A 20,437-nucleotide genomic window follows, 5' to 3' on the forward strand; every position below is an offset into this window, starting at 1 on the left:
CACTGTGGGAGGCTGAGGTGGGTAGATTGCCTGGCTCAGGAGTTCGAGACCAGCCTGCTCTAAAAAAAACAAAAAGTCAGGCATTGCGGCAGGCACCTGTTGTCTCAGCAACTGGGGAGGCTAAGGCAAGAGAATCACTTGAGCCGGAGAGTTTGAGGTTGTTGTGAGCTGTGAGGCTATGGCACTCAACCCCAGAGCAACAAAGTGAGACTGTCTCACAAAAAAAAAAAAAGAAAGAAATTTGAGCATGTTTCTGAGCTGAAAGGATCCTGAAAAATTATATAGTCCTTAGATGCCAAACTACATTATACTTAAGACCTGATTACCTTTGAGAAACTAGAAACTAGGAAGGCAGGAGGATAACTGGAAGAGAAACCAGCCTGGTCATTTATTTCTATCTCACTCCTAGCTTTGCCTGCAGTTAATGTTTGCTACTTTTTTATTTAAATAATTATAACTATATTTCCTTACAGTGAAAGTACTCCATGTTACTTATTAGCTATGAGATAATCTAACATTACTATTGTTTTCTTTTTTCATTTTTCAATCCTTTCTTATCTTTCAAAAGCAATAAAATTCCCTTAACCCCCACAATCGAGACACACACATCCGCCCCTTCTCCTTCTGTTCACAGCCAGAGCACTGGAAAGAGTAGCCTTTCCTCTTTTGTGGTCACTTCTCAGGTCCTGCTCCCTTCTCTAAGCCACTGTCAAGGCCACACCAGGTCCACTGCCGTCAAATCCAGCAGCTACTCCTCGGTCTTCACATTCCTGTTTATCACCATAAAATACCTAACAAATATTTTCTTTTGTGAAAATACTAACAGATACTTTCTTTTAAAAAAAAGAGCAGTTTAGGTTCATAGCAAAAGTGAGCTGAAAGTACACAGATTTCTCATGCTTTCTCTCCCCCCGAGGTTGAAGGACAGCCTTGTGGTCATCATCAACGTCCTACACCAGACTAGCTCATTGGGGAGCTACAATTGGGGAGCCTACATTGTCACATCATCTTTGCCACCAGAGTCCATAGTTTACTTTTGAGTCCACTCTTGGTGCTGTGCATTCTATGTGTCTGGACAGATGTATGACAATGCGTGTCCCTCCATTATGGTATCGTGCAGGGCTTCACTACCCTAAAAATTTATAGGCGGCACCTGTAGCTCAGTGGGTAGGGCGCTGGCCCCAAATACTGAGGGTGGCGGGTTCAAATCCCACCCTGGCCAAACTGCAACAACAACAAAAAAAATAGCTGGGCATTGTGGCGGATGCCTGTAGTCCCAGCTACTTGGGAGGCTGAGGCAAAAGAATCTCTTAAGCCCAAGAGTTTGAGGTTGCTGTGAGCTGTGAGGCCATAGCACTCTACCCAAGGCAACATAGTGAGACTCTGTCTCAAAAAAAAAACAGTTATTCTTTTTTGTTATGAGAAAACTCCCCCCAAAATGATATAACAGAGGGAACCCAGGATTACTTTCTTTTTTGTTGATGATCTACATGGGTTATTTTTATTCAATTTTTAGCATCAGAAAGCTCTCTTTAATTAAAATCCTACCCAATATTCAATATATAAGGGAAATAAAACAGAGTTTCTTATACTGGTATAAACTTAGGTAACACCCTGAACCCTAGGGCATGATGGATACAATTTTATAACCATCTTAGAGCCTTTCTCTATCTGCCTCATTTATCTTAAAATTTATAATAGATGCTTTTTAAAAATACCAATGCTTTTTGGCCTTGGAATGGAGCTTAAAATCTGTAATTGTCAAAGCCTGGTACTATTCCCATCAAGGAGTCCTGAGAATAGCAGTGTAAGAACAAAATCTCTTTGTTTCATCATATGTGTTTTCTCCAAGACTCTGATGTACACGTGCTAATTACCATTTAATTCATTCTCTGAGTGCTGGCTGGGTGCCACACTTTCTGTCCTCACCATTATCAGGGACCGTCGCACAGTAGTTACCATGGCACTAGAGTCACACAATCACTGTCCAGCCATACCTGTTTGGTGTTGACATGAGCCCCACTTTGCACAGCTCTGCTCCTAATCGAGTTGTTGTTTTCTGACATGTTCTGGTTTTTAGAAAAGTCTTCTTCATCCTGAGAAAAAAGTATAGATTGCAAAAATAAAACATCAGCACCGAAAAAACAAATGTTCTTCAATGATTGATACCTAGAGGAATTTTGAGGGATGAGACAAGTAAAGATTAGGTGTTCAGATGGGGTATCTGATCCAAGAAACAGCTGAGAATTTTTGCTTTGTTTTGCTCTTATAGAAATGATGGCTGGGCGGCACCTGTGGCTCAGTCGGTAAGGCGCCAGCCCCATATACCGAGGGTGGCAGGTTCAAGCGGAACTGCAACCAAAAAAAAAAAAAAAAGAAATGATGGCTGTGGTCCAGGTCAAGGGAGAGAGTGAGGTGAGGTACACAATTGCACCCATCTAGGCCAGATCACTTTAATAAGCTGAGTTGGGACTAGGAGGCAGGTTTCCACTCTCTTTTCTATCACATCACACAGGTTTTCAAATTTAAAAAATGAAATAAAGGGCCAGGTGTGGTGGCTCACACATAATATCCTAGCACTCTGGGAGGCTGAGGCAGGAGGATTGCTTGAGGTCAGGAGTTTGAGACCAGCCTGAACAAGAGCAAGACGCTGCCTCTACTAAAAATAGAAAAACTACTTGGGCATTTGTGATGGGCACTTGTAGTTCCAGTTACTTGGGAGGTTGTGGCAAGAGGATCCCTCAGGCCCAGGAGTTTGAGGTTGCTGTGAGCTAGGAATCCACAGCACTCTAGTCTGGATTGAGAGTGAGTGAGACTCTGTGTCTGTCTCAAAAAAAAAAAAAAAAAAAAAAGAAAGAAAGAAAGGAAAAGAAAGGGAAGGAAAAAAAATGTTGTAAATCATAGGTTGGATAATTTTATTCTTAGAAGTTGGATTTATGAGATGTTGAAATGTGCTTTGTTGCCGGGCGTTGTGGCGGGCGCCTGTAGTCCCAGCTACTCGGGAGGCTGAGGCAAGAGAATCGCTTAAGCCCAGGAGTTGGAGGTTGCTGTGAGCTGTGTGAGGCCACGGCACTCCACCAAGGGCCATAAAGTGAGACTCTGTCTCTACAAAAAAAAAAAAAAAAGAAATGTGCTTTGTTTAGTATAAAGCAATCTCTCTAAAGTCAAGCATAAGAAAAATACCTTATTTTGTGATGCTGTTTTGCTCTTATTTTAAGGATCTGAATAAGGTTTACTCTTGGGGAGCTGTTTCGACCCCTCAGTTGCTGTCTGCAGAAGTGAAGAACACTTAGCTTGTTTGTCTTTTATCTTTTTTGTGGTGTCTTACTCCCATCTCATCCCAACTTGCTTTTCTCTTGGGTAGGTCAACTGAAATATGGTGTCAGCAAAAGCCCCCTGCAGGCCTAAGGGCTTTTGACCTGGTCCTTGAATAAAGACCAAATGTATGACTGATTTTGACTTTAGGTCTCTGACTGGCCCTAAGAATCTGGAAAATCCCGCAGTCCTAACTTGTATTGCATTTTCCACTTATTGAAAAACAAGAATGAATAAACATGAATGATGTCTGACAGCATGCATGTAATTCATGCATGTAAGTATTGCTACCATTCTCCCCTTTGGTGTGACAGTTGTTTCTATCTTACTGTAGCACAGTTCTTGCACATAGCAGCAGTTCCCTGTGCATATCAATTATATGAGTCAATGAACCATGGTGATTTTAATGTTGCGTTAGCACAGCAGTATAGAGCAGTAGTGCCTCTCGTACTTGGTATGAAAACAGAGCGTGGGCGCCGGCCCCATATACTGAGGGTGACGGGTTCAAACCCGGCCCCGGCCAAACTGCAACCAAAATATAGCCGGGCGTTGTGGCAGGCGCCTGTAGTCCCAGCTACTTGGGAGGCTGAGGCAAGAGAATCGCTTAAGCCCAGGAGTTGGAGGTTGCCGTGAGCTGTGTGAGGCCACGGCACTCTACCGAGGGCCATAAAGTGAGACTCTGTCTCTACAAAAAAAAAAAGAAAAGAAAAAAAAAGAAAACAGAGCGTGGAAGGAAAATACACGTGTATTATATGAGAAGGTGACAAACTGTTGCTAATTTGTGGATTTGGCTGATAAGCACAGTAGCACCTCTAGAAGTTGACCACCCAAAATACTCAAACGGAGTCAACAAACAGAGGTGGTCAACATAAGGAACTAGGCCTACTGTACTGATATGTACATGTGGTGCATGTCTGGTCTATGAAAATCAGGTCAATTTAAGGAGGTGGTCAATTCTGGAGGTTCTACTATACTTAAGGACTCATTTTACTTTAATTTGGTTTATTCTTTTAGAGATAGGGTCTTGCTTTGTCGCTGAAGCTAGAGAGTAGCGGTGCCATCATAGCTCACTGTGGCCATCAAGCAATTGTCCTTCCTCAGCCTTCCAAAGCACTGGGATCACAGGGATTATAGGCACGTGCCACCTGGCCTGGCCTTATTCTCTTGCTTTGATTGGTGCTAAAATTTTCCTTAATATCAGGTTAAAAACAAAACCAAGCATGAGCTAGTTGAGTAACAGTACATGGGTGACTGAAGGACTTAGTCCTTAGGCCCTGAATTACATGTGTGACACCGAGCAGGTCACATCATCCCAAGTCTTAACCCCCCATGCACACAGCACATTTTAAATTTGGTTCTCATGATCCCTCACAGAATCCTGACATTTTCTGGTACCATTAGGAGCTTCAGATGCTGATTATTCCTGCCACCTGGTGGCAGGATCTGAAACCTAGTGCGGACACAAGGATAGAGCCTGCCTTTTTAAAGTTAATGAAAGCAGAAGGCTGCGTGTGTGTGTGTGTGTGTGTGTGTGTGTGTGTGTGTGTGTGTGTGTTGTGTTTTGGGAGATAACGTGAGTGCTGTTTATAAAGTGGCAGCAAAAGTGGAGGCAGGAGGATTGATTAATCCCAGGCATTTGAGGTTGCTGTGAGCAGTGATGTCGCCACATCCAGCCTGGGCGACAGAGTGAGTTGTCTGCAGGAAAAGAAAAAAGTGACGAGAGCACCTCGGCATGTATTTTTCACTGTGAGATGAGATTGTTTTGGCCCTGGCAAAGTATATGTCTTGGCCTTTTAATATCTTTAGGGAAGAACTATGTCACCCACTTGAGGATTGCTAATAGAATTAATGGGGCTATTGTGGGCATTGATTAGTATCTGGAAAATGACTATTGAGACTACTGCTTTTGGCTTCTTTTCAAATTACAGTTATGGGACTGTGATGGGGGGACTCAAAATGCCATCTTAGCCCATTGTTGCTTTCCATCTATTTAGCAATTCAGGTGACTAGTCAGCTTTGCATCCTAATAGCCCACAATCATGACTGTGTTCTCATGGTTTCCCTGTCCCTGCCAAGTGAGGGAGAGGGCCGAGGGAGCTGTGACAGTGTTTCCAAGCAGTTTGCACAGGCCACTTTCCCTCCCTCCAGCTGGCTTCAGTTCTTAGGTGTGCTGAAGGGCGACGCTCCTGCATCGAGCCCACGTGAAGGGCACATCCGGCTGTGTAGGCGCGTGTAGTGCCTGGGTTTCATTTCCTGCTGGTCTCTTTGATCTCGCACTTTCTGTTTCTCCAGTGTCCACAGATCCCCAGTGGCTGTGATGGGGAAGCACAAATGGAGAGAGGCCTTTCCATTTTCTTCCTTTTGTTCTGAACCATGAAAACTTCAAGAACAGTGGAAATTATGAAAGTTACTCTCTTCTCCCTCATTTGCATGTAGTTATGCCCCTTCCAAAGAATTTTAGCTGACACATGGCCATTAGAAAAAAGGGTACATTTCCAAGCTTCCCGGGTAATTAGGTTCTTGCTAATGAAATGCCAGTAGGAAGGGTCCTCTGGGAGGCAGCTCGGGGAATGGTCAAGGGAGCTGGCAGGAGCTCTTGGTCCCCCTGGTCCTTTCTTCTGTCCTGCTGTCTGGCATGTGGACAGCTCCTTTCCAGCCAGGAGCACAAGGCCCACATTCCAGAGTGATGAGCCAGGGACAACTCGGGTCCCTGGAAACCTTGAGCAGCACGATCACCCCAGACTTTTACCTGGATGAAATTAACTTCTCTCTTGTAGCTTATATTTTGCTTTGAATGATACAGTAGTTAGGAAAAATTCCCTTATATCCTAATAAAGTTTCACATTTGGTCCTCAGAGAGGCCTGAGAAGTAGGTGCTGTGATCCTCATTTTAACAGATAAGGAAACTGAGGCAAAGGTAAATGAGTCACTTGGCTTGGGTTCCATAGCCAGAAGTGACTGGGGGTGGGCGGGCAACCTGAACTGTCCATGTCCAGCCCATATCATGTGACCTTCAGGGCCTTGCGCATATGGAAAGACATACAGTTCACCTGCCAATGTAACTACCTTTGGTTCCCTTTCAATGGAGAAAGCCTGATTTGAACTCTAGATAATAAAAGACAACAGTAGAAATCGTAGAAATGCTCAAAGTCCCAGAGGTGCTTGTGGCTGCTTTTAAACTGCATTTAGGCTGTCATTTTTCAACCCAGAATACTGCCCTTCCCTGCCCTGCGCACTGGTTTTAAGTGGTCTCTATTCTTTAAAAACATGAGTGGGGCGCTCTTGCACTTGCAGACATGAACAGTTTGACATTCTTGGACCTCTCCCTCCCTCTGTGCTCTGATTGCTCCACACGGACTCCCTCCCTCAGTTCCCGTGGCCGTGGTTTCTCTGCTGCAGACTGGCCATAGCATCTGCTCTGGCCTGGTTGCTCCTAATGTGTGAGGGGCCTGCCCAGGGTCCACAGCTGGGTTCAAGGCCTGAGGAAAGGACAGAAACCTCAAGCACCCAAGAGATGTTCATCCTGACCATGGCGGAAGTAGGCCATGTGGGTTTATGAAAGATGAGGATTGCCTGGTAGTCAGGGTAATGTCAGCAAGGACTCCCTGCGGATCACTATGAAGATTATGTGAAGTGTCTGGTAACAGACCTCAAACGCAAGGCTTTACACTGCCAGATCAGATTTAGATTAGTGAGAAAAGTTGCTTATTTTATTTTACTATCTGTGTAGATAACATACCTCAAATGGAAGAATTTTACACTGTCAGATCAGATTTAGATTAGTGAGCAAAGTTACCTTTTTATTTTACTATCTGTGTACTCTATCTGGTTAATTTCCACATCTGTATAGACCTGTAGCAATGCTCCTGGGAGCAGTCAATATGACACATTCTAAGAAGCAGTGATGCCCTATTGCCATGAATGTCAGCCCCGCAGTGCCTGGGACAAAAATGAGACTATGATATCAATTGGATTTGGGACTATGGAAATCTGTGAAACTGTATTTTATCCACTGGACTCTAAGAAGATGGATACTCTGTCCCCTCCTCTTTGCTAAATACCTGTGCATAGCCCCGGGCCAGGCATAGAGGTTTTGAATGAATGGAAAAGATATTCTTAGAGGCTGCTGGGCTTTATAGCATCTCTATAACAGAGTGGAAACCGAGTGGTAGGGGACTGCTTTCTTTCCTGCAAGAAGGTTTCTTATTTCTAATATTCTAAGACTTAGACACCCAAGTGAAGGTGTCAGAAATACATCTGCAATTTCCATTTTTTTTCTAGCTTCTTCAAGTGATCCAGCCTTTTTGTATCCATTTCTCTGAATGTGGAATGGGACTAGAATAGAGCAACTGCCTCAGAAGTAACTGAAAATTCCATAATGCAATATAAATAGATCAACATAAACCTCAGGACCATTGTTTGTGGGGAATACTGGTAGTTATTTGCATTAATTGAAGTTGCATTTGTGATTACAAGCCTGGGCTCCATGATCACACCTGAGCTCAGACCCAGGTTGAATTGGGAGGGCTTGTACCACATCACATGGGAATGGAAGTGGTACCTACCTAGTGGGGTCAGGTGGCTCAGTCCAATGACACACATGGCAAGTGCTCATTGACTACATCAATTTGATGGTTTAGTTTTCTTCCCATTTGCTTGTTCTGGGGTATTTAAAGTCACTTTGTGCTCTATATTTTGAATTTGCTTAGTCAAAGTAGAGATCTGTTTGGTGAATGTGATCTCTCCAAATTGTTTGGGGTCATTACCTAACTGCTTCCCCCTTTTAATTTTGCAAGCTACTGATGTCAAATATTTTAAGGGCATCCCTCTATGAAACTATTCTCTGATTGCCTGGGATTTGCCCGGGAATGATTACACTTTCAGACAGTATTCTGGAAGCCTTTGATCTTCACTATTGTACTTGACTCGCTAGGCTTGTGTAAACTTTTAGCTCAAGTCTTGAGTTTGTATAATACTGGACATGGGTTAATGGGCACTAGCTAGACCATTCCCCTGAGATATTCCTATTTTTCTTGCCTGCGTTTGTGGGTTTAGAGGCCAATAAGGAGCTGCAGTATTGTGGGAAGAGATCCCCATGGCTGGCCTGGGGCTTGCTGCCACACTTCCCTGGCATAATTCCTGTCATCTCTTAGTGCTGAGGGGTCTTTGGATGGGGCACAAGGATCCAGGCCTCTGCATGTTGCTGTGAGTGGCAGTAACACTAGCATGTCAATGGCCCCAGAACCCTGCTGATATTTCCTATCCTCTTGTGACTTGTGTGTGCCAGGCGGGCAGAGGAAACCCCTATAAATGGGAGTATCATAGAAAGGGGAAAGGGGCAGAGTGCTGTTCCCAAAGGAGAAGAGTTAAAGAAAGGTCTATAATCAGATTTTTAAGCAAGTTTAAACATGAGTACTCACAGAATATGGTTTCCATGTGCTCTCTTGAAGAAACTGCTAGAGGAAGAAGCTATATGAAAGATAAATGGAGAAATGAGGATAAAAGGAGTGATAGCATACTTTTAAGCTATTTGAGGAATGAAAATCTAAAAACTCCAGGGATTAGGATCCTAGAACCAATGATAAATATTATAGCTTGTGACAATGTAGAGAAAAGATCACTGGAACTCCACAGAATGAGAAGGAAAGGAGGAGGTAGAAGTTAGGGCAGGGAGGCCAGTTTGCTGCTTCCATTCATGCTGGTACCCTGCCCTACTGCAATGGTCCATTACTGAATGAACTCTGTCTGCATCACTGTAACCAGGGTTTGGCTTTGTTTATCTTTGAAATTGTCTGTATCTGAAGATAATACCCAAAGGTCTGAGTTAAATTTCTCCAAATGCATCAAAGTCTATTTTTTTATTTCTTTTTTAAATACATGATTTTCAGAGCCAGGGGCTACTTAAATTCATAAATCATCCATAGATTTGTCTACTCTATGACATCCCTGCCCTTGCTGCTGCTGGGCTGTAACTTTCACTCTTATTGGAGTGTTGATAATTGTGTTGGTCATCTGTGTTTGTTTATGTGTAATTATTTCAACCTGGTTTTAATTTCCTGTTATTGTTCTTGGCCTTTTTCTGGCTTATGCTGATTTGTTTGAATGGGGGAAGACACTTCCATAAGAACTTCCTACAGATTTGGTAGAAGATCTGAGAAGTCCTCACCATAGGGAAGGTTGTTCTGAGAGTAATAACCTGACGACGCCTTCACTCCTGACTGCAGCCACAGCACACTGTACTTTCCCACATACAAGGTCATTTAATCCCTTCCTCCCTTCATTCCCTACTATTTTCAGCTTTATCAACCCAGAAGCCAAGAATTCATAGATAAATATCCTTTCTCCTTCATTAAAAGCCAACCTTCTATTAAATATCTGTATTTACCACTTCCTGTTTCTTGTCTTATGTATATAGTCACTCTTTGACTCATTCCAATCTAGCTTTCTGTCCTACCACTCCATGGAAATCATTTTTGTCAAAGTCAAGGGTTTCTATGTCCTTGAATTCATTAACAATTTTTCCTTTGAATTTATGTTATTTTTGTAGAGACTTGCTATTTTGTAGGTCTTTGCTGTATTGCCCAGGCTGGTCTCAAGCTGCACCCATGTGATCCTCTGGTCTTGGCCTCCAAAGTGCTGGGATTACGTGCGTGAGCCATACTGCACCTGGCCTGGTTTTTATGATGCACAGTGTACCACTTCTTTAAAATGCTCCCATCCTGACTTCTGTAATATCACACTTTGCTAGTTTCCTCTAGCCACCTGCACTGCACCTTCTCTCTTCCCTGTGGCACTTCAGCCTTTTCTACCCAACTCGGAAAGTCACATACATGTGCTCCAGGCTCTGTCCTAGGAATTCTCATTCATTTTTCCAACAAATATTTCTTGTGCACTTACTATGGAACATTTCTCAAGAAGTACATTTGACTAAATAGAAAATGTCTCAGACTGACCCAGAATATTGGAAAAATGGCTTTAGAAAGTTCCTTGCTTTTTTTTTTTTTTTACAACATAATGGATTTATGTTTAATATAGTACTAATATAAAGTTTATTTCTTTTTTAAATTAGATCTCTTCTGCATTTTAATGTTAATATAAAGGGCTTTCTTTTTTTTACATCAAATCTTTTTTTCACTTCAATATTAGATACACTGTATACATCTTTCTAAAGTTTTTTAACCAGAGATAAAAATTTCAATTTTTGGCTAACTATGTGATATCTAAATACAATATTAACTTGGGAGATAAAATGAAAATATAATAAAAATATGGAATAAAGACTCAGTAATTCAGGAGGCAGTGATTATAACTTAACAGTGGAGAGTTTCCTAGGATTCTGGGCAAAAGCTTCCTTCTTCCTGTTTCACGTGGTTTGAAAATTCTAAAACAGTGAAACAATACTTATGTAAATTTCAACTATCTTACTTCTTTGACCCCCTTTCTAACCAGCACATATAAATTACAGGCATTATTTAGTGCATTACTTCTTGTAACGAAAACATTTTTTTCCATTTATGTATCAATTTGTTCCCATTTTAAGGGAAACATCGAAGAATATGAAACTCTCCTATTTACTGTTTCGAAACTTTCAGGCACCAAAGCTCAAGTTTAGTCTCAACAGTGCAACGGTTTTCAGGGCAAGGTTTGATTCAGGAGGTCTTTCAAAGTCACCGTGTATATATATATATATATATATATATATACACACACACACACACACATATATATACACATACATATGGGTGTGTATATGTATATATTATGTATATATATACATGTATATATGTGTATATATATATACAAACTCTTGGGCTCAAGTGATCCTCTTGCCTCAGCCTCCCAAGTAGGTGGGACTACAGGCTACTGCCAAAATGCCCGGCTGGTTTTTCTATTTCTGGTAGAGATGGAGTCCCTCTTGCCATGCAGGTCTTGAACTCCTGAGGTCAGGCAATCCACTTGCCTTGGCCTCCTAGAGTGCTAGGATTCCAGGCATGTGCCTAGCTCATTACAGGAATCTAGAAAATTCTTTCTAGAGACAAGATGTTGAGCACTGACCACTCCCAAGCCAGCAGGGACCTAAGGGATTGAGGTTTTACATTTTGCCCACATGATGACAATTCAAAGCTATGTGTTGGCAACTTCCATAGGTCTTACAACAACAGATTCCAGTATTTCCTATCAAAAAAGGCAGATTTGGGCCAGGCACAGTGGCTTACATCTATAATCCCAGTACCCTGGGAGCAGGGGTAGGAGGATTGCTTGAGGCCAGAAGTTCAAGACCAACCCAGTCAGTAAAGTGAGACCCCATCTTTACAAAAATAAATGAAAATATAAACTAAAAGAAAAATATAAATAGCATCTCCAGTAAATGATTTGATTAATAGTTGATATTTGAGCATTTACAAGACACCAGTGCTTTATGTTAATTTCCTAATACACTAGAACTTCTGTAAGTTAATCACACAAGGGACTATAACAAACTGGTCAATATACGGAGGTGGTCAACATAAGGAAGTAGGCCTACTGTACTGATACGTACATGTGGTGTATTTCTGGTCTATGAAAATTAGGTCAACTTAAGGAAGTGACCAATGTAAGGAGGTTCATTGTAGCCTTATTGGGTCGGGTATTAGTACAAGGTCAAACAATTAAGTTTAAGAACTCATCCTAGAAAAAGTGTTGCATAACTCATTGCTGAATATCAGTGCAGTCACCTTCAACATACCCCTCTTGGGAAGCACTGCCCTGATGCCAGCACCTAGTCTACTGTTCAAAGCAATTTTGGAGCTCTTTTTCTGGAATGGCCATCAGAACTGTCATCAGATGAGGTCTGATAGGTATGTTTGAATACCTAGAATGAGTGTTAAATACTGCAATGGTAAATATTACTACAGTGTAATTCCCTTGGGCATCTGGTGACCACAGTGATATTCAGCAATGAGGCATGCAGCACTTTGTCTAGGAAGACTTCATAAACTTGTCTGACCTCATATACCTAATTTTTTTTTTTTGGTAGAGACAGAGTCTCACTTTATCACCCTGGTAGAGTGCCATGGCGTCACACAGCTCACAGCAACCTCCAACTCCTGGGCTTAAGCGAATCTCTTGCCTCAGCCTCCCAAGTAACTAGGACTATAGGCGCCCATCACAACGCCCGGCTATTTTTTTTGTTATTGCAGTTTGGCCGGGGCCAGGTTTGAACCCGCCACCCTGGGCATATGGGGCCGGCGCCCTACCAGCTGAGCCACAGGCACCGCCTATACCTAATTTTTTTGATGAAGACACAGGTAGAAAGAGATTAGGCCTAAGCTGACTCTGAAGCCCAATAGCCTATGTTTCATCCTTTTCACAATAGCCTATGTTTTATCCTTTTCATGATTCAGTATGGGAATTTTAGTCTTCCTATCTGTGACCTCAATAGCCTATGTTTAATCCTTTTCATGGTCCAGTATGGGATTTTTAGCCTTCCTATCTGTGACCCTCCCCTGACATTCCTCCTCCCCACCCTTAATCTGCCTTTTCTCAGAAATTCATCACTTCTTCCTCCTTCTCCCATTTCCTCCTTAACAAGAGGACATTTGTCTCTAGCCAAGATCTGGGCCACATCCAGTACAGTTCGTACTTGGAGCACTCCGGGCTACCTCTCCTACCCTGTCCTGTGCTTGCTAAATTCTTCCTCCCCTACTTCTTTCTTCCTCTTCTCTGAAGTGTAGACCTCCTGCCCTGCAGGGGAATGAGGAAGTGATGGTAGGAGCCAACAGGAAGCCTAACATTTGCTGGCTCCTAGCAAAGTTATCTTTGTGGTGACCTTTGTCTATGTTTGTCTATGCAACCAGTCTTTTGTACCCACTTGCTTTACCTGTATAGGTCTAGCACTCAATTAGGCAATTTTTCTTTGAAACCTCTCTGGCTGCACAAATTAGCCCTGTATTCTCTAACCAACTTCCTGCTTATAGTTTCTGAACCAATGAAGTCTGATAGATGAGGACTCAGGGTCCAGTAAACTGAACTGGAAACATAAAAATATTTTAAAACTAGCAAAGTTGGGCGGTGCCTGTGGCTCAGTGGGTAGGGTGCCAGCCCCTTATACTGAGGGTGGTGGGTTCAAACCCAGCCCCAACCAAACTGTAATAAAAAAATAGCCGGGCGTTGTGGCAGGCACCTGTAGTCCCAGCTGCTCGGGAGGCTGAGGAAGAGAATCACCTAAGCCCAGGAGCTGGAGGTTGCTTGAGCTGTGTGATGCCACGGCACTCTACAGAGGGCGATAAAGTGAGACTCTGTCTCTACAAAAAAAAAAAAATAAATAAAAAATAATAATAAAACTAGCAAAGTTGTAAAGCGACACAGTTGAAAGGGAAAGACACTGACAGCGAAGGAGGGCACCTCTGTGAGTGGGTGTATAACTTCATAGATTGGATTGTGCCTGTGGGAAATCTGTTAATCTCCCCAAGATAAGGGTGTTAGACAACTAACTGGATTGTCCAAGGAAAGTGGATTTGCCTGTCTTGGGCACTTTCCCGTGGTGAAGAGAACCACTACTCACATTAATGGTATACTTAATGACTGTATTTCATGGAAGAATCTATATAATTACTTTAGTCATAACCCCTTATAATGTAGCTGGCTAGTTTATTCTGGAATGTTCCTGAGCTCACAGAGTTTATAAATTTGGGTGGCTTATCTTTTCTTTTTTTTTTTTTGTAGAGACAAAGTCTCATTTTACCGCCCTCGGTAGAGTGCCATGACGTCACAGGACTCACAGCAACCTCCAGCTCTTGGGCTTCCGCGATCCTCTTGCTTCAGCCTTCCGAGCAGCTGGGACTACAGGTGCCCACCACAACGCCCGGCTATTTTTTTGTTGCAGTTTGGCCGGGGCTGGGTTTGAACCCACCACCCTTGGTATATGGGGCCGGCGCCCTACTCACTGAGTCACAGGCGCCACCCGGTTTATCTTTTCTTTTTGGAGACAGAATCTGGCTCTGTTTCCCTGGGTAGAGTGCTGTGGCATCATCATAGGTCACAGCAACTCAAACTCTTGGGCTCAAGCAACCCTCTTGCCTCAGTCTTCCAAGGAGCTGGGACTACAGGTGCCCACCACAATGCCTGGGTAGTTTTTCTATTTTTAGTGGAGATGGGGTCTTGTTCTTGCTCAGGCTGGTCTCAAACTTCTGACTTCAAGCAATCTTCCCACCTTGGCCTCTCAGAGTGCTCGGATTACAGGTGTGAGTTATCTTGCTGAGCATGTAAATTTAGTTTTAAACCTACATTGGTTTTGGATTCTATGGACCAAGATTTTGTGATTAGCAAAGACCCTTGAGGTTAATCAGGAGAACTGGGCTCTATTCCTGTCTGCCTCTTTGCCATCTTTCAGTCTCCCAGCTCCTGCCCTCTTGCCTTCTACTGGGGCCATGATTTCTCCACATAATATAATATGTGGAAATAGTGCTAGACGTGGTAGCTTGGGGAGCTATGTCCTTTGTACCCTACTGAGTATTTTCCTTCAAACCTACCATAGCAGTTGCTCAATGTACTTTTTTGAGTGACTGAATGAAAGAATAAAAGCATATAAAATGTTCATTTGGAACATTTGGAAAATGGAGTGACTCCCTGACCCCCAAACTAGGTGAGGCCACCTTCTTATGCCATGAATAGTAAGTTTTAAATTTGCAGAGCCGGGAGGTTGGAAGGAAAATTAAGAAGGATGTCAGGTACATTTCCCCTGCTCCCTGACTCAACCATTCATGGCAATCATCTGCTTTGCTCCTGAACACCGGCAGGAAGCTCCTTAAGCAGGTGACTCTCAGGACTTTCCAAAGAAATCCCTATCTTTACTTCCAAATAACGTGAGACATACACAGCATCCTTCTTTTTCTTTTTTGAACAGCCTTTTAAAGGAGAAGAAGAGAATTGGTTATGCCAAGGCTATAAAGGGCTTCTGGGTCAAACACCTGGCCCATGTGTTGGGTGAAATTAGAAGCTACCAACCATCCAAAATCGTAGCTTTGAGTGAAAATTGTGCTGCCCTATCTGCCTGTATCTATGTACCGAAGACAAGTTTCCAAACATCTGTGAATAGAGACGTGGGGTTCTATGTCTGCTAAATCTGCAATCTGCAGAGAGTTCCAGACTTCTGTGGAACAACAGAGGCTCAGGGTTCATGCCCACATTAGTCCTTTCTAGTCCAGATTCTCTCACCTTTGATTTTTTTCCACTTTGAAATATGACAGCTAAGCTAGTATCCAGGACCCAGCTTCTCCATTTAACATCAATAGTACCTGGATGAGCTGGCTCAGCTGGGAATACCAACCTCACTTTAAAGTAAGGGACTGTGGAGCTGAGGTTTTATCTGTAGTGAAAAATGAAAATATAGGCTCGGTGCCTGTGGCTCAAGTGGCTAAGGCACCAGTCACATACACCCGAGCTGGTGGGTTTGAATCCAGTCTGGGCCTGCCAAACAACACTGATGGCTGCAACCAAAAAATAGCCAGGCGTTGTGGCGGGCACCTATAGTCCCAGCTACTTGGGAGGTGGAGGCAGGAGAAGCACTTGAGCCCAGGAGTTGGAGGTTGCTGTGAGCTATGATGCCACAGCACTCTACCCAGGGCGACAGCTTGAGGCTCTGTCTCAAAAAAAAAAAAAAGTATAGCCTGAAAACCAGTCTTGGTTCTATTCTAATTGAAGTAAGTGGTAAGAACATTTTTCTGAAAACCTCTGCAGTTTTCCCTCTGAAGTTCAGGGATGTACTTGCAGGACACAGTGCCTTGTGAGTCAGTTAAAGCTGCTGGTCCCATGGCTAATCAGGGGTTTTCTAATCACTACTGATATGACATCCGAATGGCAATCTCTCTAGGCCTAAACATGGGCAATAAACCAGATCTTATTCTCTATTCAACAGAAACACAGAGCCTTAAAAGATGCCTCTTAGGGCGGCGCCTATGACTCAGTGAGTAAGGTGTCAGCCCCACATACCGAGGGTGGTGGGTTCAAACCTGGCCCCAGCCAAACTGCAACCAAAAAATAGCTGGGCATTGTGGCAGGCACCTGTGGTCCCAGCTACTCAGGAGGCTGAGTCAAGAGAACCGCCTAAGCCCAAGAGCCAGAGGTTGCTGTGAGCTATGACACCACGACATTCTACCCAGGGCAACATAGTGAGACACTCCCCTCCCCCCCCAAAAAAAGATGCCTCTTAAAATCAGGAGGGTATCTCTCTTGGTACATTCATGGAAGAAACTCTAAAATTCAATCTCCTTTTCCTTTCCTTGTTCTGTGACCATTTAGATGCCTAAATTCTTTACCCAGTTTTTTGGTTTTTTTTTTTAAGAGATGGAGTCTCACTTTGTAGCCCTTGGTAGAGTGCTGTGGCATCACAGCTCACAGCAACCTTCAACTCCTGGGCTTAGGCCATTCTCTTGTCTCAGCCTCCTGAGTAGCTGAAAACAATACCTCGCTATTTTTTGTTTGCAGTATGGCTGGGGCCAGGTTTGAACCCGCCACCCTTGGTACATAGGGCTGGCACCCTGCCCACTGAGCTGCGGGTGCTGCCCTCTTTACCCAGTTTTAATAAAAGGCAACAGTAATGGCTTTCAGCCTCAGAACTTCAGCCACTACTCTACTCCAGTGCATTCTAGCCTTGAGGTGTGGCCACACTGACAACTGTCAAAATTACTTTCTTAGTACTCTGAAAAAAACCAAGGGCTTGCAATGATCCAGAGAGTGATTTTCAAGTTAAATGACTGAATCTTAGAATAATCTTAGGTCAATCTTAAATTGCTCTAGTTCTAGTACTTTCTCCTCAAAAATAGTATTAACAACCCTGCAATTGCAATGAATGTTAGTAGCTTATAGTCTATGGAGGGGGAAAAATGTGGTGGAGCTCCCCACAAAGTCCAATTCCCAGACAATTGCAATTATTTGACCTTAGAAAATTCCCCTTGTTTTTATTTGATCTGACTCAGAGCTTATTCAGAACTATTTCCCTGGGGGAAATTGTTTATCATAAGTAGCTGCTGAAGTGGTGATAACAGTTGGGGAAAATAAGGTAAGGTAAGAATTAAACTGTTACACCAGAAAATATCCATTTGAAACAAAAGAACAAGTAATGAAGAGGGAAAAAGACATGAGTGTGTATATGTATACATACAAAATAACAAATGCAAATCCCATCTTGTCATTAATTACATTAATTATAAATGGATTAAATCCTTCAATTTCCATTGAAAGGCAGAGATTGGTAGAACAGAAAATAAAACATGATCTAATTATATATGGTCTACCAGAGACAACTTTACAGGTAAAAACCCAATAGGTTGAAAGAAAAGAATGGGAACTATGTGCCATGAAAATAGTAACAAAACATACTATTCAGCCATTAAAAAAATAGAGACTTTACAGCCTTTGTATTAACCTGGATGGAAGTGGAACACACTATTCTTAGTAAAGCATCGTAAGAATGGAAAAGCATGAATCCTATGTATTCCACTTTGATATAAGGACAATTAATGACAACTAATGACATGGTGGGTGTGGGGAAGGGGAGACCAGAGAGAGAAAGAAGGAGGGAGGGGTGGGGGGAAAGGAAGAGCAGAGAGAGGGAAGGAGGGATGGGGTGGAGTCTTGGTGTGTGACACACTTTTGGGGGGCAAGACACAATTGTAATAGGGACTTTACCTAACAAATGCAATCAGTGTAACCTAGTTTCTTGCACCCTCAATGAATCCCCAACAATAAAAAATGAAAAAGAAAATAGTAACAAAACAGTGGCTCTAGTATCAGATGAAATAGTTCTAAGATGAACATTGTTACTAAAGATGAAGGACATTTTATAGTGGTAAAAGGGTCAATTCATCAAAGAGCTAACATTTGTAGACATATACATACTTAATAAAAGAGATCTAAAATACACTCACAGAGCAAACAACTGACAGAATTCAAGGGAGAAATACATAGTACAAGGGTGGACTGGAAAGCATCCAGCCATTGTTAATACTATTTTTCACATTATAAGGCTGGATGCTTTCTGGACAGCCCTCATAGACAATTCAACATTAGTTGGCTATTTCAATACCCCACCACCAATAATCATTAGAACTGGAGAGATGATCAATAAGAAAACAGAAAGTGGGGTGACGCCTGTGGCTCAAGGAGTAGGGTGCCTGTCCCATATGCCAGAGGTGGCAGGTTCAAACCTAGCCCTGGCCAAAATCCAAAAAAAAGAAAACAGAAAGTGAATAATGCTATAAACCAGGGGTTTCCAACCTCTAGCCTGCAGGCCACATGCTGATTTTCTGAGGACATTTTGCTTATCAGTGGTGTCAGATATCATGAAAAGTATGCACAGACCTTTTTTTTGACTAATAAGCTTTTGTTAGTGTTTGTGAATTTAATGTGTGGCCCAAGACAACTCTTATTCTTCCAATGTGCAGGAGAAAAGAAGACCAGCTAGACCTTACAGATTTATACAGAGCACAACATTAACAATACCAAATAAAATACATATACATTTTTCTCAAGTGCCCAGGTTATACCATATGTTAGGCCAAAAGAAATCTCAATAAACTTAAAAAGAATAGAATCATGCAATCTATTTTCTCTTACCACAGTGGAATAAAATTAGAAATGAATAACAGAAGGAAATTTTAGGGAAATTTATAAAACATGTGAATATTAAAGACTCTAAAAAACCAACTGACTAAAGGAGAAATCATAAGGGAAATTAGGAAATAATATGGTAAGAATAAAAATAAAAACATAGGGCAATAAAGTGAGGGTGACAAGTAATAATAATAATAATAACAACAACAAAATAAAAACATAACATACCAAAATGTATGGGATGTAGCTAAAGCAGAGCTTAGAGGGAAATTTATAGCTATCATTGTATTGTCAAAGAATATCTCAAAGCAATAACCTAAGCTTCTACTGTAACAAACTAAAAAAAGAACATCCGCCTAAACCTAAAATGAGCAGAAGGAAGGAAATAATAAAGATTAGAGTGAGGCCAGGCACCGTGGCTCATGCCTGTAATACTAGCACTCTGGGAGGCTGAGGCAGTGGATAGCTTGAGCTCAGGAGTTGGAGTTCAGCATGAGCAAGAGTGAGAACCCATCTCTAAAAAATAGCCAGGTCTTGAGGCAGGGGCCTGTAATCCCAGCTACTCGAGAGGCTGAAGCAAGAGGATTGCTTGAGCCCAAAGAGTTTGAGGTTGCTGTGAGCTGACAACATGGCACTCTACTGAGGGTGACAAAGTGAAATTATGTCTCAACAACAACAACAAAAGATTAGGGTGAAGGTAAGTGAAATAGAGAGACTAGAAAAACCATAGAACAATGAAACCCAAAGTTGGTTCTTAATTGACTCAACAAGAAATAGAAAAATGAAACGAAACTAATCACAGTTAAGGAAATTGAATTAGTAACCATCAACTTCCCAATGAGGCAAAGTCCAAGGGAAAAAATAGACCAAGAAAGTCAGAGAAGACAAATAACTAAAAAGTGGAATAAAAGGGAATGTTACTACCAATCTTAAAGAAATAAAACTAAGGTTTTTCGGTTACTTTAATTTAAATTTTGTGGCATAAACCTAGTGGTCAGATCCTTTGAAGAAACCAGATAATCAGAATTTTTTTTGTAAATTCTGCAAGCAAAAACTTGTACTTTACTTGAGCCATCGTGTGCAGTAATCACCAGCCACGACTAGTTACTGAGTACTTGAACTATGACTAGTATGACTGAGGACCTTAATTTAATTTTAATTTAAAAGTGACACTACATTAATTTATTAGAAATCATTTAGGTATGTTTGGGACAACTTGGTTATTAAGTCTGCTTTTTTCTTTTTTTTTTTTGTGATTTTTGGCCGGGGCTGGGTTTGAACCCGCCAATTCCGGCATATGGGACCGGCGCCCTACTCCTTGAGCCACAGGCGCCGCCCTAGTCTGCTTTTTTCAACTATACATTTTATGAAGCCTCAATACAGATCAAGTATTTCTGATAAAAATTTAGCATTAGAGTTGATGTGTACTGTGAACTGAAAGTACACACTGGATTTCAAAGACTTGGTGTAAAATAAAAGTAAAGTATCATTAATATTAATACATTAGTTTCAATAAAATATACCTAAATAC

General features: G+C 42.0%; 1 protein-coding gene across 1 annotated transcript in view; it reads right to left on the bottom strand.

Moving 5' to 3' along the window:
• SLC28A3 (solute carrier family 28 member 3) overlaps positions 1-20,437 on the bottom strand; it is a 61,888-nt gene that overhangs the window by 32,432 nt on the left and 9,019 nt on the right. Inside the window, exon 2 of the mRNA XM_053558877.1 lies at positions 1,998-2,096. Within this exon, the coding sequence (XP_053414852.1) occupies positions 1,998-2,096 (99 nt within the window). The remainder of the gene's footprint in view (positions 1-1,997; positions 2,097-20,437) is intronic.

Source organism: Nycticebus coucang, chromosome 2 (assembly GCF_027406575.1).
Source record: "Nycticebus coucang isolate mNycCou1 chromosome 2, mNycCou1.pri, whole genome shotgun sequence".
NCBI classification, from domain to species: Eukaryota; Metazoa; Chordata; class Mammalia; order Primates; family Lorisidae; genus Nycticebus; species Nycticebus coucang.